The 23710-nt window shown below is 37.1% G+C and overlaps 2 protein-coding genes across 3 annotated transcripts; one reads left to right on the forward strand and one right to left on the reverse strand.

The window, feature by feature from the left end:
- The first annotated feature begins 312 nt into the window (after positions 1 to 312).
- Positions 313 to 12087, forward strand: LOC136763079 (soluble guanylate cyclase 88E). 2 transcript variants are annotated; one of them, XM_066716802.1, is made up of 19 exons: positions 313 to 544; positions 1554 to 1720; positions 2280 to 2420; positions 2650 to 2789; positions 3359 to 3493; positions 3594 to 3717; positions 4649 to 4768; positions 5524 to 5608; positions 5794 to 5880; positions 6211 to 6328; positions 6572 to 6701; positions 6792 to 6938; positions 7191 to 7337; positions 7515 to 7671; positions 7859 to 7968; positions 8767 to 8856; positions 10500 to 10646; positions 10993 to 11130; positions 11366 to 12087. In XM_066716802.1, the coding sequence occupies exons 2-19, from the start codon at positions 1598 to 1600 to the stop codon at positions 11519 to 11521; spliced, it is 2295 nt and encodes a 764-aa protein (XP_066572899.1). In that variant the 5' UTR covers positions 313 to 544; positions 1554 to 1597; the 3' UTR covers positions 11522 to 12087. The 2 variants fall into 2 exon arrangements, with proteins under 2 accessions (XP_066572899.1, XP_066572900.1); XM_066716803.1 differs by lacking the exon at positions 313 to 544 and having other exon boundaries at positions 1448 to 1720.
- Positions 12088 to 18173: 6086 nt separating this feature from the next.
- On the reverse strand, positions 18174 to 23304 carry arl3l1 (ADP ribosylation factor like GTPase 3, like 1). Its single transcript, XM_066716804.1, has 6 exons — positions 23110 to 23304; positions 21394 to 21537; positions 19703 to 19819; positions 19455 to 19505; positions 18998 to 19183; positions 18174 to 18560 (listed from the first exon to the last, which is right to left on the reverse strand). Exons 1-6 carry the CDS (start codon positions 23125 to 23127, stop codon positions 18513 to 18515), a joined length of 564 nt encoding a protein of 187 aa, XP_066572901.1. The 5' UTR covers positions 23128 to 23304; the 3' UTR covers positions 18174 to 18512.
- Between the last annotated feature and the right edge of the window lie 406 nt (positions 23305 to 23710).

Below are 23710 nucleotides of genomic sequence, written 5' to 3' on the forward strand. Positions count from 1 at the left end.
AGTACACTATAATATCTGAATGACACACGAGATTACCACGTAACTATGTTTATCAGATAAACACTTGCTAAGTAATAACTCCCTGGGTCTAACACTTAAACAATTGAATGGCTTCCAAAGCTAATTATAATTCTCTGGAGCTTACTTAAGAAACTATTTTTGCTAATAATATACACTTAGGTCATGATATACTCTCAGGTCAAACCTTCCAAATGTTTACAACGGCTAAACCGCTTTTAAGCCTGTTGCAAAATGTGAACTCTGAGAAACACCCCAACTCCCATGTACTTAACAGAGCAGCACTTGACCAGCATGACATCTGCATGTGAATGTTGACTGGCAGTCTGTTTGTGTCATATGGGACTATAAGTGAACAATGCTCTGAGATAAAGGGGCACCAGGTAGTGACAGGTGACATGTGACAATGACTGAGTATTGCTTCTCATGTGTTTATAAGTGTGATGCCTCTGAGCAGCCCGCAGCTGCCTCCCTTGTGATGCATTATCCAAATCAGCGACAGGAAGCAGCAGACTGTCTTCTAAAGGTATTTGTTTAACTTGATTTTTGGGCAACATTTCTTGGAGAAATTGGGGTCTGGTATATGTTTTTCTTGTCAATTTAAAATGACTTCTTAATCTTTAATGTTTGTAGTGATACTAAAGCCAGTTAATTCCAAATTAGCTCTTACAGTGTTGTTAATATTGAAGGTTAAGTGTGGCTTGGGTCTCAAGTTAAATAATTTAACTGCCTCATGGAAAGACCCATTGTACACAACAAAAACACAAGCCAAATGAGCTGCTCTACGGCAGCCGCTGGGAGATTCACTCACAGTTATATATGTGTTGAAAGTGTGAGTTTTCTCTTTCCAGGGTGAGGCAGAGGGAATTGTTGGAACCGATTCAGGAGCTTCATGTTGCTGCTGTCTGTAGTTTGTATACTTGGTGGATAAATACAGAATCAGTCTCTGGCTGTATGCTGCCAGAAACTTTCTTGAGCACAGCTACTAGTTAAATGTATCAGATACGTAAATAAAACAGATAATAAGACAATTGGGCAGTAAGAAACACAAAAAAAGACAGAAGCAAGCTATTATAAGTTAAATACTTGCCAATTGCAAGTTTGAGATTGTTTGCCACCTGCCAAGTTTCAAAGCTGTTCTCAGTACAGTACAGTAAAGTGATGTGATTTCTATTCAAAGACAATTTACAAGGAACGTATTTGGGGAATTTAAATAGATCTTTAAATCTTTAGCTGTTCTACCCTCGCAGCCTTCAAATAAGATGGGCTTCTATTCTATTAAATAATACTTTTTCTTTTTGATGATGTTTACTATATGCAAGGTCATTTGCACTTCAAATAATTTATTGTGAACATTGACATGTATCATATATATATATATATATATATAGCTCTGGATTTAAAAACAAATTGTAAAAACATGCTCAGAATAGTGTAACACTTTCCTTGCACAAAGTATACATATTTATTTTGAACATCTTTCCTTCATTTTCTGTCCTGACATTTCTGTGATTTGTTTAATTCTTTGGCTTTAGCCTGCTTGGCTCTTCTGCCCTGATTTCCAGACCAGCAAGTGTCAATGATGTATGGACTGCTTTGTGAGAGTCTGCACGACTTCATTAAAGAATCCTACGGGGATGATGTGTGGAAGCTGGTCCGTGAGAGGGCCGATGTCAGGCTGCATTCCTTCGTCACCCATCAGGTGCCTTTTGGGATCAGGGCTTTGAGAAGTGTGACAAGAAAGCTGGCCGCAATCAAACTGTGTAAAAACAGTGTTTGATCCGTGCGATGAAAGAACAATTTAAAACAATAAAAGAGCTGTAACTGCATTTTAACCGATGGACAGCAGCAGCTTCTTTGAGCTTACAAGGCAATTATCTGACTCCCAGTATTGCTGATTTCAGGAGCCTGACCCACATATTGAACACTATTATAAAACAAGTGCAGCGGTATAAAGGCTTGGGTGAGATCTAGGGTTTGAGATGATAAATGATAGATGGCTTTATGTTGAGGGTGCACTTGTGCAGCCTGTACGTTGTTTTTCTTCTTTAGTTTCAGGCATGGATTGCTTATAGCATCTCAGTCAAGTGCAAGAAAACTCTCCGTGTTCCTGTTGATCGGAAGCTGTTTCTGTCACTCAGATTTCACAGTAATTCAGATTTAGCAACATGTCCAGCAGATTGGAGTTAAATTACAGTGTAGCTGCTGTCTCATCCCAGTTCTGTGAATGTCCTGGTTGATTGTTGTAATTTCCCTGTCAGGTTTACAGTGAGAGTGTCATTCCCCGCATCGCCAAAGCTGCCAGCGGAGTAACAGGAACGCCATACAATGAGCTGATGAACTCCTGGGGTGTCTACTTCCTGGGTTTTGTAGGGAAGTACGGCTATGACAGAATTTTAAAGGTGGGTGGAGCATTCAAGAGTTAAAGTAAAGCATAATTCAGTAGTTGGTTTAAAAGGCAACAATGCACAGTTCTAATTACCTGCCACTACAGGCTTAATTACTTTTTTTCTTCCAAATATAAATGACAGATGGCTCCTCTACAACACAGTTCAATTACTTTCTCATTAACCTTTTCAAACTGAAGCTAGTCTGTAAACGAAGGGCTGAGACATGGTATCTGTGTTGCAGGTGTTGGGTCGACATGTCAGAGACTTCGTCAACGGGCTGGACAACCTTCACGAGTACCTCCGCTTCAGCTACCCCAAAGTCCAGCCGCCCACGTTCTTCTGCCAGGAAGAGTCGGCCACTGGAGTCACCCTGCACTACAGGTCTCCCACAGGCAAAGGGCAACTCCGCTTTATCAAGCAATCTAGGGGTTTTGCCTTACATATCTGTTTGCCCCATGGTTTTTAAGTTGTGACTCACCAAGTTTTTGAGAAAACTGTGGGGCACCAGGAGGCATTTGTTTACTGTAAATATTAATGTTATTTTACAGTGTCCTATTTCATATTCTTTTCCCTTAAAATGTTCCCTTAAATTGTAAGTGATAGTTTAAAGCAGTAAATGTACATTAAGATATGGGTAGAAATTCTAATATAAGAAAATAATTGGAGCCACATTTTGCTTTTGCATACTTTTGCGTGATACAGATAATTATTTCCTGATTCTTCTTATTATTATGATGATACTTTTCTTTAATCAAAGGTAAGAATATCATAACTAAGTACCTTCATCGTTTGTTTTATGCTAAATTATAGGTAAACATATCTTCATCATTATCAAATATTGTTCTAGCTATGCAATCGTGATATGTGTTTATTGACGAAGTCTGTACCCCTCTGCAGATAAAGAAAGGTATCTTTATGAAAAACTGAATGCTGTGGTTTGCTTTCTGCAGGAGTAAGCGCAAGGGTTACCTGCACTACGCCATGGGTCAGCTGAGGCAGATGGGAAAGCAGTTCTACGACACGGACATCCACGTGGAGGTTCTGTCGGAGCAGCTTGTGGGAGACTATTCACACGTCACCATGAGGTAATTTATTTATTGGGATACAAATCTGTTTCCCTTTTCCCTCCATATATTGGAGGTTGTGATTGATCTCGGCTCCTTTTGCATCACTATTTATTCTTAGGTTGAACTTCGACAACTCTGCCTATCGTTACATCCAGAAAGAGGACGAGGAAGAACAAGAGATTCTGCCAATCACCAGCGACTTCTTCTTCGAGGTTTTCCCTTTTAACATTGTCTTTCGACAGGTGAGCGTAAAACTGAGGAGAAATGTGTTCTGCCAGTGCCTCTCTGGCTTCTTGTTATCTTAATCCTGTATTTTTGTTGGAACAGGTCTTTATAACAATATATTAACAGTGAGAACTTGTTTAAATGCTCCTGAATGTAACCCTGATGACAAATCTTGCAATTTCTTCTGACTGTGTCTCCTTAGACATCATTGTGAATCATCTTCTCAGTCTCCCTCAGGATTTAAAAACCAAGCCTTCAACAATGTGCTAAAAAGATTCTGTTGTACCGTGATGAGCCAGCTCACCTCATATTCATTTTTTAGTCTGTGAACCAAATCATGCCTCTCAGAGCAGTCCATCAGCATCTTACACTTAATTAATTACTACACTTAATAATTAATTACAAGATCCTTCATTGTATTTTGAAGCAAATGAGTGAAAGACTTTCAGAAACTAAATTTAAAAAGCCCTCTTAATGACTGTGAAAGATGTATTGCCTTCATGTGATAACTAGTGATCGTGTGTAGTGATTATGCAATGAGGAGGAGAGTCTATTATAGCGGATTGATTTGTAGCAAAAAGGTAATCGATAGCTTTTTTGTGTGCTACCTAAACCTCTAATGACATTGGCACAAGCAAAGACATGCTAAGCAGAAATCCACTATCTGCCAAAGGTTCCACTTTCCATCAAATCCTATCCTTATTAACTCAGTAATGCTGAACTCTGAGCAAAATGATTACAATGTACAGTAGAATACATTTTAATTACCAAACAAAAAACAACAATTAAAAAATCACACAAATTCAAAATCCAGTCCCACACCCAAGACTTATATAAAAATAGGGAACGACCAGGGCCATATGACCATTTCAGAAGTGGCTTCATCAGATATTTTAATTGGCTAGCAGCATCAATGTTGACTGTGGATGTTTTCTGTTGCTCCTGCAGGACATGGTTGTCCACAATGTGGGCTCAGGGCTGGCCACAGTTTTTCCAGATTTGGATGGAAAGAAAATCAACGATGCATTCCTGCTTGCCCGTCCGCTGGTGGAGTTCACTTGGAATATGGTTAGCCAGAGTCCTCAAAGTGCTTCTGAAAACATACATGGATTCAGGATCAACCTATTATCTCTTACATAGATATCTCTTAAGACTGAGGGGAAAAGTGCATTGTCAGCAATTCTAAAGTCTCCACTCACATGCACATACATATCAATATGTCTGATTGCTATTCTGTACCAGTTGCCCCAATTCCAGATAATTATTAATACATTAATTATTATGGATTTAATATGATTATTGATTAATAACTTCCCCCTTTCCCTCTGAAATGAGAACAATGATTTTTGTCCTTCAATGTCTTACACATCTCATCCACTAGATGGAGCTGTAATCCACATAAAAGTAGAAGAAAATCAGGATAATTAGGATTTGGAGAGAAAAACATGACACGTGGATTTTATATCCCACATTATATATTGATGTAGTTATACATTACAAAACATTTTAGAGTCTGGTTTAAACAGCTTGAAGGATTGAATAACACATCATTATTAATCTTTACCAATACTGCAGATGTTGTTTTTAATGCTTTATAACTGTCATTAATTATGAACAATATAAATGGGAATGCAACAATTTGATATAGATTAATTTATTCAGGATTACTTGTCAAAGGTTAACAAACTCTTGTCCATATTTATTAAATTAAGATCAGTCATGTAATATTAATCTAGTAATATATTTAGTCAAGTCCAATCCAGTTGGTTAATATCTTTGTTAAGAAAATGACTAATGTAAAGTCAACTTTATATTTGTTGCAGATTATATCACACCCAAACAACTTGTTTGAGATCATGTCAAAGGAGCCGGTGAAAAGAGAGAGGAACCTCCACAATCGAGTGCAGAGTAATTCTCCTTGGCTCCTGCCATTTCCCAGAGCTCTCTCTTGGCCTTTTCACAATGGATGTTTTATCTGCATTGTAATGTGCACTATATACATTTTCAAACCATCTTTGATTCATTTTCTTGATATACACACATTCAGAAACCCATTGTCGACACATTGTTGATGCTCATCTTGATTTTTGCAGACGCCGATTATGAGAATGCTAATCGTTCTGCTGATGTAGACGTGGAACTGATGGCCTTTCAGTCAATTATCGGAGATGATTATAAAGGTAATTTGCCTTCATAATGTCACTTACGTGCAAGAACTTGGATGCAAATTTTGATAATTTCCCTAAATCCTGTAGTGCAGAGGTCAGTGACTGCTCAATACCAAACCTATCTTTTTTTAAATAACGTTTTATTCTTTAAGAAAAATCTAATTTTTAACCATTTCACACCAAACAGAACAGACTTTTCAGAACATCTTTGAAAATGATGGTTTGTTTTGTATTTATTCAGTATTGATCATTATTCAGATGTACACTTTAATTTACACAGACAAAACAACAACAGTCTGCTGTGGCAGTTGGATTGAATTGTTGATGCTATTTTCTCCCCAGATGGGAACAGCTCTAATGCCATGGAGAGCTGGGGAGACGGGAGCCGTTGTCTGAAGCTCAAAGGGCAAATGAGATACATGCCAGAGTGGGAGTCCATTATCTTTCTGGGCACACCTGTGTAAGATACAGACATTTAAAGATGCTTTTCACCCGTTTCAGCAATCCTCTATACCCCATCAGTGCCCATCAATAGTGCATTGGCCTCTTGACCACACAAAGTAGAAATCATGGTCAGCATCAGGCTCAGAAAAGTAGGAGTCATTTGTTTTTAATAATTGATTGATTAAGAAGATCTATATGTCAATAAGTTATATAGTTTTTATCAAATTACTGGTATTGACTTTCCCCCACATTTGTTTAGGATGGAAAGCTTGAGCGCCATGTTTAAGACTGGACTGTATATCAATGACCTCAGCATGCATGACTCGAGTCGAGATCTAGTGCTGGCGGGAACACAACAGTCTGAGGAGCTGAAGAGAGCCCTTATACAGGTAGCGCAAGAGATGATGATAGTAAAACTGATAATAATAATAATATTCATCACCATCATTAATTGTATTATCCTGGAATTGCTACTTTAGGAACAGAAGAAGTCTAGTAAACTGGAGGAGAGTATGAAGATGCTGGACTATGAGATGAAGAAGACCGATGACCTGCTGTACAGAATGATCCCCAAGCCAGTGGCCAAGCGGCTGCGCAAAGGGGAACCTGCGGTCAACACCTGTGAGGTCAGTAGTGTCACTCAGCAGTTCCAGTCCAAGAGAGCAGCTTTACTTTTTCAGTCTATCATTCAGTCGCCTTCTCACAGTCATTTATTATTTTCTAACTTCCTGTCCCTCCTTGGTACTCCATCACTTCTCCCATCCTGTTTTGCTGCACAGATTAATCCTGCTGCCCGAACATGACCTGTCTCTTTACCACCTCTCTGTTACTCACTCTCAGCCCTTGAGCTGAACTCCTCCCCTGCCATTCTCCTCCAGGTGTTCCCAGATGTGACAATTCTCTTCAGCGACGTGGTGGGCTTCACCCGAATCTGCAGCCACATCACTCCCATGCAGGTGGTCTCCATGCTGAATACTATGTACACTCTGTTTGACACCCTCAGCGAGAAGCACAGAGTCTTCAAGGTGAGCTGGGGATCTGTGTCCATTTAGGGATCGACCACACATTTTCGATGGTAAATTTCTTAATGAAGCAATGGCTTAATAGTGGACAATAATCTACAAGACTTGAAAAGACACCAGGTATCTAGGGCTGAAATTATGTTATTGTCCCCCCTGCCACCCCACCCCACCCGCCCCTAGGTGGAAACTATAGGAGATGCATACATGGTGGTGGCTGGTGCTCCTGAGAAGACCAAGTATCATGCCCACAACATCTGTGACATGGCCCTGGATATGGTGCGCTCCATTGACCACCTGAAGGATCCCTCCACTGGGAACAACATCCAGATCAGAGTGGGTGAGTGGGACTGTCTCCTCATCAACAACGGGGCACCAGGAGGACACTGATCCTGCCTGTATAAGCATTACACTGGCATCCACAGTGTCAGTGAGATGTGATTATGTGAAGCACATGTAAAGGGTTGAATAGAAATAAGTCATCCTTTCCATTCACAGATTAATGTCAATGTGTGACTTCCATTCAGGAATCCATTCAGGAATGGTGGTGGCTGGAGTGGTGGGACACAAAATGCCACGCTACGGTCTTTATGGAGACACAGTGCACACAGCCTCTGCCATGGAGAGCAATGGAAAGGTATGTACTTATAATTGAGTGTGCATTCTTCAGTGGTTATTTATGACATAGGCAGAACATTCATAACAAATGGATTCAAATGCCAGTGATGATTGCTCGTGATTGGATTGACCTTAAAATTGGACGAGTAACCTATGGATAAAATACAATGGGTTGTAATGAAAAGTCTGCAATGCAGTATCATTGTCAGCATAAATATTATGAGTAATATTTAGCTGTAAGGCTAATTAATGACTGTGAAATTAAAATGTGGATGTTTATGAAAAAAAAGGATGTGTCAGTTAATGTGTCAACACTCCAGCCAAGTACCACAGCCGAGAATATAGACTTTGATTATTAGTTTAGGCTTTAGGGTCTTCAAATGTTATGCCTGTATGAAGCGAAGATTTCGATTTTTAGGCTCGGTCAGTAACCTATTGATGGCACACCTACATAATATATAATACTTTCAAACCAAGGTTTGTTTATTTAATACATTTTTATTTACATTTGAAATCAATTTTATTTATGTATTTTAGAATGTATTTTTTCTCATGTGTGACATTCCAAGACTTCTGTGGTTGATCTTTTAAGGCCAATTAATTATTGGCCTACTGCATGAAAACCTCCCATGAGAAATATCTTTTCACAGTTTATTTGATCTTTTGCTCCTATCTTTTCTGTCTGTAAGGAGGATATGGTAATATCTGAGAACATCTGATGTTTCCTGAAAATGTAGAAAAATATTTGATGTGTGCCAAAATGTCATTTGTAATATTACATAATAAAGTTTGATTAAGCAATTTTCTTCTGGTACAGGAAATGCATATCCAGTTAAGCAGTGCTACCTATGAACACCTCAAAGGAAGCCATTTTATCTTTGAAAGGAGAGGCACAATCACTATCAAGGTACAGTTTAATTTCCAATCAATGCAAAACATAATTATACAGCAACCTCAATAATCTGTTTTTAGATTTAAACAATCGTACATTCATTCATCAAAGGCAATTGCACCTAATCTACATTATAATTAAACCATCACCAGGTCTTATATAATTGAATTGGATTTAGTATTATCATACAAACCATTATACAACTGTATTTGATTTAGATCTTCAGTCCATTTTTCCTTATTATACAACAGGTTGGTTCAGTTCACTCTTAGTAGTTTGCTAAAGCAGAATGTCTGACTTCACTGAAGGTACTTGTAAGTCTAAGTGTTCCCAAATGTGGAAGGGAAATGAGCTTCATTGTGATACCTAGGAAGAAGCTGCTGAGCAAGACATATCTGAGGAGCAAATGAAGTTAATGAGGTGAAAAACGTATAGGTTCGTGGAAACATCAAATAATCTCTATTGATCTTATGTCCCAGTTGGACCAGTGCAGTGAAATCTGATGACATGAATATATAATCAAAGCTAAAATCGTGTGTTTCCTCTAGTTATATACTGGAACCACATTGAATGTATCATACAAGTGACTCTTTCATGTATTACTCAGCTAGGACCTACATTCACATTGTGTGCTCCTTGTTACAATTTGTAGGATTAGAAGAGAGTTTGTTCAAATGAAATTGGACATTAAGAAATTAATGGCCTGCTTCCTTGATGCTTATTTCAGTAGATATCAACAGCCTAGATGGATCTTATTTATTTTCAGAAATCAACAGGGGAGGAATGCAGCTCTTCAAAGCTTTCTAGCTAGCATATTTTGTTCTTAACCTCAAATGTCAGACTGGTTGCCATTTCAGATACTGACCTATTTTGCCAGTCTAGACAATTTTCTTAATAATACATATATACTTTATGTAGTGGTGAAGCATTTTCAACTGCATATTCTTGAATTCAGACAAGGAATCTCTCTCAGAAATAAATTAGTTTGTCCAGACGATATGTCAGAAGCAGCGATTCACTATTAATTTATCCAATGACATATCAATACAGAAATAATAAAACAGGAATCTGTCTAGTCATTTAATATACCCTATAAAGCCAGTTGAGTACAAATGAAGTAATTTACTTCAGATAAATGGTTTGGCCTATAAAATCACTGTGAAATATACTATTTCACAGTTACATAGGCCTGTTGAATTACCAATATAACAAAATTGTGCAATGTTATTACCATGGTAAAGGTTACTTTGTAAGTAAGAGCAGAGACAATTTTTGTTTTATTTGTGTAGAAACATTTATGAGATGCCTCACATTATTAAAGATATTACCCTCGACCATTGGGAAATTCAATATTATAATAATACAAAACCAAACAGAATAAATACAGATGCTACTAAAATAGGTGCAATAGGGAAATGTGGTGATAACAAAGAGACGGCCTAGGGCAACAGCCGAGAGTTACTGGACAAGCTCTGACATTTGCGGTAATTCATGCTGTAGTAAATTATCATTTTATGATATTTTGTAACGATGCCCAGAAGGTGTAAACAATGGAAAAAAAGCCTAGTTGGAAATGAGAGGTCATAAACATTGGGATTCAGTTTCCTTCCACCTTCCTGAGCAGAGTGATGCTCTCTGTGGTGTTACCTCTCCTGCAGGGGAATGTAGAAATTGAAACCTATTGGCTGAAGGGGAAGAGAGACAAAGATGGCAATGCCCAGGCAGCCTGCCCCCAGTTTGAGACTCAGACTATCAGCAAAGCCACTATCTCCCCGCCAGACACCCCCATCAATGAGGACGAATTGGTATGAGCCCCCCGCTTTTCTGCATGGTGATATTCACTCAACCACACCCTTCTACATGTATGCAAAAGTACTTTTTTTAATGTTCTAATTCACTATCAGGTTTTCTATCCTTACTGTTTTATTTACACAATTTGTAAACTGTATCCAGTCCTAAATGTATCTGCTTTAAATTAGAAAATGTAAAAGTAGCCTAAAAGTAATCTAAAAGTCACCTAAAGTAACCACAGTTAACTAATACTATGGGAGCATGTCTACTGTAATCAAATATAAGCAGTGAAACTGAAAGACAACTTCCAAAGGAACATCCCCCCAATTAATTCATGAATAATTGCTACCATTGTGATAGGTCTTTCCCGCAGTGGCAGGAGACGATGAAGATGATATCAAATCCCTGCGATCTCATCGGATTAAAATGGAGGTGACTGGGAACTCACTGGAGGAGTCTCTGGAGGAGTGTGGTGTGGAGGAAACGTCAATGAATAAGGTGTGGATGATGGCAAAGAGGTGATATTAAGATGAGAGACAATTAGATGCAGATGTCTCAGAGACTGGTGCTGCAAGCTTTCTTCTTCTTCTCTTTTCTTTTTTAAGTTAAGATATTATAATATGATGGCTCCCATACCCAGGTTCATGATGTCATACATGTGTGCCAGCGTTTCTGATATGCAGTAGTTTGTAAGATGGTTTATATAATTTATATCATTGCCTGTTCTCTGCAGCCTCACTACAAGGACTCGCTATTGGACACCAGACTACAAGCTGCACACAATGAGCTGGACTCCCCAGAGTTCAACGGGAAAAACGCCATCCTCGAGTCCTCTGACAGCTCAGAGTCCTGCCGCTCACAGAAGAGTGTCCTGTGTTCGGTGTGTTGATCTGGGAAACTGCAGAAAGACACCTTACAGCTCTAGGGCATGAAAGGTTAGTTTTGTATTGTACAAGTGTTGATTAAATTTCATATGTTATTCTAATGAGTGACAGAAATCCTGTAGTGGAATAATAATTTAATTGCATATAATATCAACACATGTCTCTCACAAGGAGATTAAAAGTAATATTTTTGTATTTATATACCAATGTTCAGAACAAAGTTGTCAGACTTTGAAATATACCTGTTATTAACTTTTTGGTCTTGGAATAACTGGGTTGATGCTGATTTTTGTATGATGCGCTTTAATATTTGAGATATAAATACAATGTGTACTAGATAATGTACAGAAAATTATACATAAAAAAGTCAAGGATATGACTAAACAAAATGAACAGATCAACAATACATCACATTTGTAAGTGTTGTGTAGACTGATTGTTTTATTGAAACACCAATGCAATGCCCATAGCCCTAATAGTAACCTTTAAAAATATACATTTGAAAAACCTCAGGTTCTGTGTGTGCATTATTTTCTTTTTTCTTTTGATTTCTTTCTCCCCATCCTTTCTCCCTCCCTCTCTCTCTCTCTCTCTCTCTCTCTATATATATATATATATATATATATATATATATATATATATATATATATATATATATATACACATACATATAAAAGATGTATTCAATGAACAAATGAAATGTAATAGAGATACATGTCTACCTCCAGAATACCTCTGCTTGGTTGGTTGGTCAATCAGACATTTAGCAACCTGGATATGACACCACAGCTCAAACAGGACTGTTCTTTTGAATTAATGTACTGTTTGGTATGATCTTGTTTCATGGGTTCATTTGGTATTGTTGGTCTAACTATCTGTGTTCTACTTATTGAAATATCTTAATTGTTTACAATGTGTCATTTGACCGTCCCCAAGTTCACCGCCAGATGTCACTGTTTCCCTTGTTTTGTTATGTCTCTCCATTCACCTTCACATTATCATTGCTTAATAGATTCCTGCCTACTGGCTAATTAGCCCACCTGTCTCTCGTTTTACTGGTTAATCAGCTGCTTCATATATACTCTTTTGTCTCCACCACTCCCTGCAAAGTCTTGTTTGCTTTCCAATGACATTTCTGAGCATGTATTCCTGTTCTAGATTTCCTGTGTTCTTGACCTTGTACCCTTGCTTACCGACTTTTGGATTTCCTACTCTGCCCTGTTTGCCTGTTCCCTTGACCACTTGCTTGTCTCTTTGACCTTGATTCCTGGATTGTCCTTTTTGCGCTGTTCACTGGGTCTCAGATGAGAAGATGTTGTTCCCATTAATTTGTGTAAGTGTGTAGTTTGGATTATCATTTTGTATGACATTGGAAATGGTATCCACAGTGAAGCCATTATCTGTTAGACAAGACAGTGTCCATTTGAAGCCTTCAGCGTGGTAGAAATACACCCCAGGATTCGGGCTAGTGTTGAGACTGTAATTGTACTGATTATTGAAAGAACTGTACACATTTGCTGGTAATATCTCACACTTGACTGAACTCTGCAGTTTGAAAAAGTTTTTGATAATTGGTATTGATAATGTGATGAGGAGAAAATCTGACAATTATAACCAGGATCACAATCAATATGGTTCTTTGAGACTTAGTTTTAATATGATGCAGCCTAGCAATTTCTTCCAATGGATTGGTTAACATCACAGTGCAAGCAAAAAGAAGGCCAACACAAATCCCCACCCACACCTCATCTTAAACAAGCTGTCTACCACTACCATAAACTCAATATCAGACAGCAGATGATAGAAAGGTGAGTAATAATAATGCCTGTTCTTAGGTAGTTTTTAATTATAAACAGTAAAGAGAATGGGCCTCACACCATTGCATTGAGTAGTATGTCATTGCTGAACCTCTGCAGTTTAATTTGGTATATGACACTTGCAAGTTAGGGAGCAATACACACCCCATACACATACACATAATACACATAGGAAACAGTTAAAACAGGTAAAAATTGCTAGACAATTAGAAGCTTTTATTAATGAAAGCATATGAAATAGGATTTGTGTGTATGTATTTTGTTTATTTTCAATTAAACCAATGATTGTGTTTTAAATGGTCATAGGTGTAAGCTGTTTATTCTAGTCTTATGAAGCAAATGAGTTTGACTTAATTTGTTTGGGCAAATGCAGCAAAAAAAATTCAGTGCACATATCGTTAGAATATATTACATTTATCTCATTTCTGTAAACAACAAATTCACATTATCTTTACATTACACTTAAAGCATATGCATTATTTCTACATTGAGTTTTGCAATGTGAGAGCTGCGAAATAAAATAAGTCAAACAAAATACATCCTCTTTTATTTAACATAGGCCTCGTGGCCTTCTTATAGCTTAAGACACAGACAAAAATCCCTCAATGGAATAAACCAGAGAAACACATGCATGCATTTCAGCAGATGGAAGTGTTATGAAAATGGATGTTGCTCTGTGAAGCACAAAATTAAGAGCTGTAACTTGGCAACACAGTAAAATGTATGGTGTAATACATTCAATTGCAGGAGGGTGACAATCAATTGAATCGAATTGATGAAGAAATAATATTCTGTTAACTACAAAACAGACAGCCTACCTTCATTGACTTTGTACAACAGTGGAAATGGTTGATTACTTTGCCCTCAGCTCTGCTATATATGCTACAAGCCTGATAAAAGCAGAAGCCAGAGTGTTTGTTGCCTGTTAGTTCCTTTAGCTTTAGCTTTAGCATTATTTACATCCTGAAGAGACTGAATGCTTCAAATAGAGTTGACTACGGAGGGGGAGGAGCTCCTGCAAAAGGTGGCGTCTTCCCGGTCCAGACTGCACTTGGCCTGAGACTGGCTGTCCTTAGGCACGGGGGCCATAGTGCAATGGAAACAGAAAGCATAGAAAAAAGCCATCAGCAGGAGGAAGCAGACAATGCAGAATATTATGACAATGAGAATTGTGTGTACTTTCATGTAAGTGTCTTCCACTGGGAAGCCTAAGAAATCTGTGGGAGTGGGGGACGCTGGGAACCCCAGGGCTGCTGTGCTGAAAACTGTGGTGTCGGTCATCTTCCAGAGCAGTTATTTACTGGTGATGGGACACAATCAGGATACCTCAGTCACCTGGACAGAAAACAGCAACTCTGGTTCAACTTTACTATGATACAGGAGAGACCAACATAATACACTTATATATTACTGGATTATATAATTTGAATAAAAATCTAACAAAACCACGCAAGCATATACTCATGCTATTCTTACTACAATTATGAGATCGTTTAACTTATAAGTATAACTGACAAGTAGCGTGTATACTATATTTTTCAATCTGTTCATTCAAAATGAATATAAAGCAACACGTTTATTCACTGCAAAGGTGTTTCAACTGATAAAAATAGTATTCTGCATAAGCTGCTTTGTTCAGACTGTAAAAGCACCTCATTACCTCAGTACTTAATGTCTACTTTGTTTATTAATAAGAAGTGCTTCATGCTTCATGTTATTAATAATGATCCTCTTGGGAAAGAAACTGTTTGCTAAGGGTAGTTGTTTTCAGCACAGTTTAATTACAAGCTTGTAATCATTATTAATTATGTTTCCTTTGATCTTTCATGTTGTAATTGCATGAAAAGCATTATTATTAATTGCGTCCTACAGGCAAAATGTAAAATTCAATGGGCATATGCTACTACTTGTTTCTGCTGTCATACAAGCACTGTTTAAAGGTCTTGCAATGTAATTGAGTTTTACCATTAGGCTTTACTTTAACATTAGGCTTATAATATGATTCAACTTTTTGAAATTTAAATTCCTTACTATAAAATGATCACTTACTTCAGGTAATTATTTGTATTAAACCCAAATCTCAGATAATATATTAATAAATAAATATACAGCTCTGGAAAAAATTAAGACACCACTTAACATTGATGTCTGGACGGAGTGGTCTAAATTTTTTCCAGAGCTGTAATATATATATATATATATATATATATTTTTTTTTTTTAAGAAAACACAGTTTTATGGTAACTGTCTATTTATATTTGCAAATAAACAGACATAATGCGTTAATTTATTGTAGAATACACAATAAAACCAAACATTTATCAAAAACATAAAATTAAAAACAGAAAATATTGTATTTTATATGTGTATTTTCCAACTCTCTATATCACTCTCCTATTATTTATGTTATTGTTTCATTTCTATAACTGATTAGAAGAGTTCTAGCACACCAAGCCGAATTGTAGTTATCCATCGCTTTTGTTAGCACTTTAAAGAAATCATGCAGGGAGGAGTTGGGTATACATTCACAATCTACCATTCAAACAGGTTTCAAGTGATGTCATGGAATGATGCATTCATAGATTTAAACTAGCAAATGATTATATGATGAAGAATGGAAGAACTAAACTCTGTGATGAAAGTACAATAATATTTCCACCTTCTTACCTTCTTCTTACCTCTTACCAGCACAGAGCAGTGTCAGGATGAAACGACAGACAGTCACCTTTCTGTTGTGTGAGTCAAGTATTCTGCTTTCCACTTGCTTCCAGGTTACCGGATAGCAGATTTTCCTTCAGTGTGACTAGCCGTCAGAATCTCTGCTAGTTTCTGTCATCTCAGGCAGGAGTGGCGCAACGCAAAAGAAAATGGAAAGCCAGAAAAGAAAAATAAGCCCAGGCCTTTTACAGACACGGTATCCATGGCAACCACAGCCAAGAAACAGGCCAGCGGTAGAGAGTGAGTGACATCAGAGGTGAGACATAGAGGTCAGCGCAAAACTGCAAGTTCGGTCTTCCATTCATCCTTAAAACAGTAATAAAAAGGAAACACACTCAATGCAGTGCAGTCTAGCAATATTTGTATGGTCTTAGAAATTGTCCAATGGGTGTCACCAATTAATGAGAGCAAATTCAATTCAGGTCAATTTGTTTTATTTTTTATTTGTGTATTATTATTTTAAATCGAAAAACTGTATCTACTATACGAATAATCAATATTTACCAGAATAAATATCTCTACAAAAAAAAAACTTTAAAGGTTCCCTTTGAGGAAGTATAAATAAGAAACAGTCAATATTGTCATTTCATCATTTGAAGTAATCCGTGGGATGTTTTTAACCTTTTCATTATTTTTTAAGCAGTGGGTTTTAAGGGATGCTTCTGAAAACAAACAAGATAATAATGCTCAGTATTTATGCATCAAATGTTAACACTGCTATGGGTTTATGTGTTTCAAGAAGCACTTAGCACTATCATTAGTAGTGTATATATTTAAGCAAAATGGTGAAATATAACAATGATAAATACTGTTTGCTTGTCAATAAAGCATATATCAACAATGATATTTAACTAATAAATGAATCTATACATTGTTATGCGTATACAACCAAACATTTGTGAATGAATTAGACATGCTGTCAAAGACATGCAGGTGCTGCAAACACGCTTCAGTCACTGTGCATTTTAATGGCGTGATGAATCAGCTTTGCAGATTTGCTTACTGCTGGCTCCACCTCCTGGAAATAAACTGGTATTGCAAAAATAACCACAACCCAAAAACAAAACCAACAAATCATGAACAGGGATGGGATAAGCAATATTTATTTTGTTCCATTTAAGAAGAATAAATAAATGCATTAATATTGAATATTGTCCTGGAAATATGTTAGCTATGGCCAGCTTCAATGAAGGTACAAGCAATTCACCATTAAAGATTTTCAGATTCTGGAAAAGGTCAAAAAGGTATTTTCTCAACTAAGCCCCAGGACATCAGGGACCATGCACTAACACTAGACAGTGGGTTTCAGCAGCTAATACAGGGTGATATATTATTACAGATTTAATTAGCCTTATACTGTGAATATCCAGCCTGATTGCATTCTGCCCTCACAGAGACTGCTCAGATAAGGAAGGATGCAGTTTAGCTGAAAAAGTGAAAATCAGTATTCCTCTAGGATATTCATCTTTGCATTTTCCAATGGCACTGCAGCCTTTTATTGTATTTCTGCGCAGCTCCTATATTCAGCCACCAAGGAGCATCTGTACTATAATTTCAAATATAAATTCTAGAAATTAACATTAACATTTTAAAGTACACTTAACGCTAGAATAATTCCCACCTGAGGCTTCTGGCAACAAATTGAACTGATAAGGCGAAGGTTTGTTTTCATCTACTTATGTTCCTTTGCAAATCTGTTACATATCTGTCAACCATATAAATAATACATATTCAGTAATATATTATGCAAAATGTAGTCACATGCGACAACATATCTTCAGATACTTTAAATTCTAGCTAACATTTGAATGTTTATACTTTCCTTTCTTCCGAAACAGATTTTTAGATTGAGATGTGTAGCTTGTCACTGAAAGCTGTAATGTAAGCTGTAATTCACACCCATATACAATCTTTAGAGCTTTTACTGTCCTTGCAAACTGTCTCATGGTGAAAAATGCAAATTATAGTCTGATCAGTCTACACTTAGCATAGTATATTCACACACCATTTATGACATGAAACTCTACAAAAACATCTCCTTGTGGCTGAGATGTGCAGTGTCTGAAAGGCTGTGGAATGGCTGAACTGTTTATCCTGCTGAAATGAAATGAGAACAAACAACAACAAAGAACTAGTGGTTTTATTTTAAAATCTGTCAAACCATCTCATGCAACACAGAACACAGTGTGTACATTAGTGAACTATGTTAGGTAGATAACCTTGAAAACCTTCCTTTGTTTTCTGAATATTAGTAGTCAGAAAACATGGTAAGACACATTAACGTCATGCATTTGTCTTGGGAATCTCAGGTTTCTCAGAAAATGCTCCTGCCACGATTACGGGAAAACATAACAGGTTATTTATAATAACACATCTCTGTTTTGTTGTTCATTGTACTTGACATCTTTAAGATGTATACAGGGTTGCAAGAAAATCTGGGAGTGACATTATAATTGTGGTGTTATTTCTTCTTATTTACAATGTTGTTACAGATCCAGTTCATGCCATCCTGTAGCAATAAAACAAACACACCATTATAAACAGAATATTACACATTGTAGAAGATCATCTTTATTTTACTTACGTGAATAGATTACTTACTATTTCAAAATTACAGTTTCCTTATAATTTCTTATAATTTCAACTAAACACTCTTTATTGAATCTAGGTTTAGATCATTTATACCGACCCCTGCTTATTTTATTAATTGTTCATTAAATATGAAATTGTATCTTTAGGATGCATTACTAAATATTCAAAGGTCTTCAGGAAATAAGAATAAACTTAAACCCCAAGAAAAACATTAGCACTGCCGTATGGACCCGGCTGCGGACTTCTCATCATTAGACGCTCCTTTAAATCTCCCGCACTAACATCGTTGTGTGACCTCCCCCTGACCCGTCTTTGTAAACCCATTAAATCAAGTCTGCCAGTCAGTGACTTTACCTGCACTCCTTCGCCCGACAGTGCTGAGCAGGCCTGGATTTGCCACTCTCGGTCTCGGTACGTGTGCAGGTTCAGCCCCTCTGCGATTTCGCTCGCTGGAGCTGCTGTCACCAAGTCTTGCTTGTTAGCAAAGATGAGCACAGGGACGCCTTTTAGGTTCTCCTCTTCTATGAGTTCAGAAAGCTCCTGGGATGAGAAAATACAAACAAAGGCGAGGCCAATGAACAGGAAAGTCTATTTTCAGGCACATGAGTAATGATATGAAGTCTATAGAGTGGTTATAATGTAGAATGGTTTATAGTTTTCTGTTTTAATTGATTACAAAATACATAGATATGTAGGTTAGAAAATGTATAGAAAATGGTGTCCGTAGAACAATGTCATCATACTGTGGAAATTGTCACTTTTAACTTGAAACACAACCCTCCCCTCCCATAAAGAAAAAAAATAATGTTACCTGTCCTGTTTCTTCAAAGCGCTTCTTGTCTGCACTGTCGATTACATAGATCTGTAAGATAAATAAATAAATAAATAAATAAAGTGTATATCATATATATATATATATATATATATATATATATATATGTATATATTATCATTTACCAGGAACTCACAAGGATGATGAGTCTAACCCTGAGCAGGTTGCAGGACTATACAATGCACTTTTATTTTGAGAACAATTGTTTTGAGATTGCAGCTACTCACCAGCAAGTCTGTGTTTTCTAAATATTTCTTCCAAAAAGAGCGAATCTTCCTCTGTCCTCCAATATCCCACACATTCAGTTTCATACCGTTAGAAGCCACACTTTTAATGTTGAAGCCCTGCAAGAAAGAGAATTCTAGTAACACACTCTACTTAAATAAAGAACATTTACATCCAGAAAATGCCAAGAAAACAACACAAGCAACCAAACAAACACAGTAATTGACCAGGTGATCCTCTTTCACAGCTGATACATATTTCACATTTGGTTCAGTACTAGCAGAACATAATGGTACAGTATTTGTTTTACAGGAAGTCAATAAGGATATTTTTAGACTTGTTAAAGGCAGTTGTAATTGGTGTGTCCTTATTTAAAAATGCAACAGTGTGTACTTGCAATCGATAGGAGAGATGCATCTTTACAGACACTGGTCTGAATCATAATGTAATGACTGTTTTGGTTTACTTAACTATTTTTAGCTTCGTTTGCAAATAGCCTCCTTGTCTGTGTCTATATGATAAAAAATTGTCAGCTGAAGGATTAAATTCACGTCTCTCTTCTCTTGAGTCACATGCGTTGTCATCTCTGACATTTTAAGCATTAAATCCCCCTTTGCCAACAAAAGCCTAAAATAGGTTGTTGTATATGAGTTTCATATTGTAAAATATATATTTTTATACATAGTAAAATGCTCCATTTGAGAAAAGTGACATTTAGCAAATTGCAGTAGATCTGTATATGTTCACAGACAGGTAAATGGTCAGACAGTCTATGAAAGCAGTGACCTGTGTGCCAGAGTCAGGTATTAAAATAAACACTAAGCACTTTGTATGTATGGATGACAGTTAGCTAGGCAGTTAGATCAATATCTGGACAGTAACTGAATCCAGCTTCTGTACACGACAATTTTATATTCTAACCTGTAACCATGCCAACTCTATCTGTTCTCAACGGCAACCACACATTTAACAAAATCAAAGTGTTTCAATCATTTTCACAGAAACAGTTTGTTTAAAATGAGATTAATTTATAGGTTTATCAAGGTCAGGGTTAAAATCCAGGCTGTGCCAATGATATTTCCCTGGTGAGGACAGTTAGCGAAGACCTCCTACCATCTTATTAACACTGAGGCTAACCATGTGATATATCAGCGTACTTCCAACACAATTCCTATGAGACCCAATTGAAGACAAGAGGTTAATAAATATTATACAATACCAGTGCTACACAAATCTTATTAGTTGTTTACTTCACATAGCAGCTGAATAAGCGACACAGCAAGTAAAACACGTTTTCCAAATGGTCAAGTACTTAATTAATAGACAGATCTATTTATTTCCTACCAGCTTAATTAGCAACAGCACTTCTTAGGAGCATACTGTTATTATTATTTTGTGGGATTCATAGTATGTGTGTATTTGTAGTTTCATTTTCTGGAGTTCAGTTGAAAAACATGTTCATTACTTTAAATTAAAAAGCATTAAAGAAGGTCACACGCACAAACTATACAGCTATATAGCTGTTCCATATATCAGCTGTTGTCTCAGGTCTCTGCTTAGGCTGTGTAAAGTGTTTTAGAGTATTTTTCATAACACTGCTCCAAATAGACCGAGCCGCCAGGTTGCATGACCTCATTATTCTCAGGACACATATGTAACACGCTATGGATCCCAGTCAGGGTTCTTTTTTTACCTGTGTCGGAGTGATGGTGCTCACATCTTCTGAAGCAAGTTTCTTCAGTAATGTCGTTTTTCCGGCATTGTCCAACCCCAATAGAACTATCCTCAACTCCTGCTCAGTGGACCCTTTCAGCTTCTGAATGACTGAAAATAGACCCTGAAACAAAGTAGAAGAAGGACATGTGATCGTTTTTAACTTGAGGGAGTGTTAGGTGGTGTTAAAACACTTCCAGTTCTATAATCAAGCATTTTACTTGGACATCATATAATAAAGCCAATGGGTTTTTAAAAGTCGTCAGAAGAATAATCATATTTAATCTTTTAGAATGTTTAGGGTTAATTTCTCATTATGGCACATATAATTTGAAGGTACGGTATATGGAAAAGTGCTTATTGTATAATATATTAATTGTGTATTTATTGTGCTTTACTTCTATTGTGTCTACCAGGGACGGTTCTAGACTTCAAGTTTTAGGGGGGCTTCGTGGGGCTGATGTTTTTGTTTCCGGTCTCAGAGCGGGGGGTGGAGGGTGTTGATGTTTTTTTTCCCGCTAAAGCCCCCCTAAATAGAGTCTAGCTCCGCCAATGGTGTCTACCCAGAATGAGTGCTTACAAACCAGATTCTGACATGATGGCTTGTGTTTAATTCAGAACGATTGTGTTTAAGGCAGAAAGGAGTCATTCTGCATTTGTTAAGTAATTAATTTGGTTGATGGGTTATTTTTCAATAAATGAACACATATAGTGGATAATGCTACTGCAAGCAGAAATACACAAAACTACAGGCCTTATGCACAACAGAGCTCTGACCCACATAGCCGCCATTTAATCTTTGTTCTGGTGCCTCGGAAATCATGTGCCACTGTGAAGCATCAAGACTGTTTGTAAAATATAAGTTTTATATAAATAGTTGTCTGTCAATGATTATGAGTGTCAGAGGATGTTAACCACTGCAAAGACAGGTCTAAAAATAATGTTAAATATAACTGCAGGGGAAGAATAATGAGTGAACAATTTGGTAGGAGGAAATTATTATTACTTTACATTTTATATTCACAAGCTTTCTGATTCTAAAAGTGACACTAGTAACACAAGCACAGTTACTAATTAAATACACAAATTAGAAAAAAAACATGTACACAAAACAATGTGAGTTAACCTTTAGAACAGTTAATAAAGTAATCCGATAACCTTTTATTCTTATACAAATACATTTTTCAATGGATTCCTTGAAGCCTTTGAACTTGTGATAGTAATTTAGCTTTCTATCAAGACAAACTTCGAACTCTCCCTTACCTCTGTGAAATAATATTCTATCATTCAGCTTTCCCATATCCCACACTTATAGGTGATTCTACAGGGTTAATTCAAATATTTAATAGCTGATTACAATACTTAGCTTTACCCTGTGTAGGACCAAAATATGTATTTAGAAGCTGTTCCATACATGGATGAAGATTTTCCCTACAGCAAAAACAATCTAACACTATATTTTGCAATAGATAATTATCAAAATTAACTAAAAAACAATGAACAATGAAGAAGTAAATGTCATACACTTTTTCATAAAGATGACCAAGCTTAAAGGCCGAGCTTGTTATACATTTTAGTAACAAGTAACAGAACCCCCTGGCTGCCCATTTGTAAAAATACCACCATCACACCCATTCCAGCCAAAGAGGCCGTGCATTAACAACAGCAGCCTGGACAGTAACATTCAAATACGCACCTTTTGCACTTCTCCCATTGTAGCTTGTTTTTCTTCAGCAACAGGAAGGAAATGCAGCTACATTCTATTGAGCGCCTAACAGTGATTAATTGAGATGACCTGCCAGACTGTATAGATAACTACTCCTCTTGTGTCTCTTGTGCAGTATTTTAAGTCTGCTGGGATTGTCTTCTGTCTTCTTGGCTCTCTGGGGGTTGGGAAGGATTAGGACTCCAGAATTAGCTGCTGTCTTCCACATATACCTCCCTCCCCACTGCATTAAATAATTACCTGGATTATCCTTTAGCCACCTGCCACTCAGGAAGTCATGTGGTCTCACTGACATTCACAGCACATTGGAAACCAGGGCTTCTTCCTCGATTGCCGTCTCTCTTTTTTTTTTCAAAACTGTTTTCCTGACAGCACTGCATTTTTGAGACCCAAGGCACAAGGTAACCGCAGTTGAATGGCTTTGAGAGTGAATGAGAGAACAACAGGTTCTTGTCTCTGTGAAACCATGCTCTTGAAAAGGGATGTGGGATTAATGGTGCAATAACCACAGCAGAATAGGTTAAAGAAGAAAGAAATCACAAGCAAGTCAGGGGTGGAATCACTGCTTTAT

Source organism: Amia ocellicauda, chromosome 11 (assembly GCF_036373705.1).
Source record: "Amia ocellicauda isolate fAmiCal2 chromosome 11, fAmiCal2.hap1, whole genome shotgun sequence".
Taxonomy (NCBI): domain Eukaryota; kingdom Metazoa; phylum Chordata; class Actinopteri; order Amiiformes; family Amiidae; genus Amia; species Amia ocellicauda.

Coding starts and splice junctions, on each gene's coding strand:
- LOC136763079 (XM_066716802.1), top strand. CDS start 1,598: ATGATGTATGGACTGCTTTGTGAGAGTCTGCACGACTTCATTAAAGAA. Junction 7,672..7,858: donor CAACATCCAGATCAGAGTGG/GTGAGTGGGACT, acceptor ACTTCCATTCAG/GAATCCATTCAGGAATGGTG. Junction 8,857..10,499: donor GAGGCACAATCACTATCAAG/GTACAGTTTAAT, acceptor CCTCTCCTGCAG/GGGAATGTAGAAATTGAAAC.
- arl3l1 (XM_066716804.1), bottom strand. Junction 19,506..19,702: donor TAGAAAACACAGACTTGCTG/GTGAGTAGCTGC, acceptor TTTATCTTACAG/ATCTATGTAATCGACAGTGC. Junction 18,561..18,997: donor TGTCGGGCGAAGGAGTGCAG/GTAAAGTCACTG, acceptor TTATTGCTACAG/GATGGCATGAACTGGATCTG.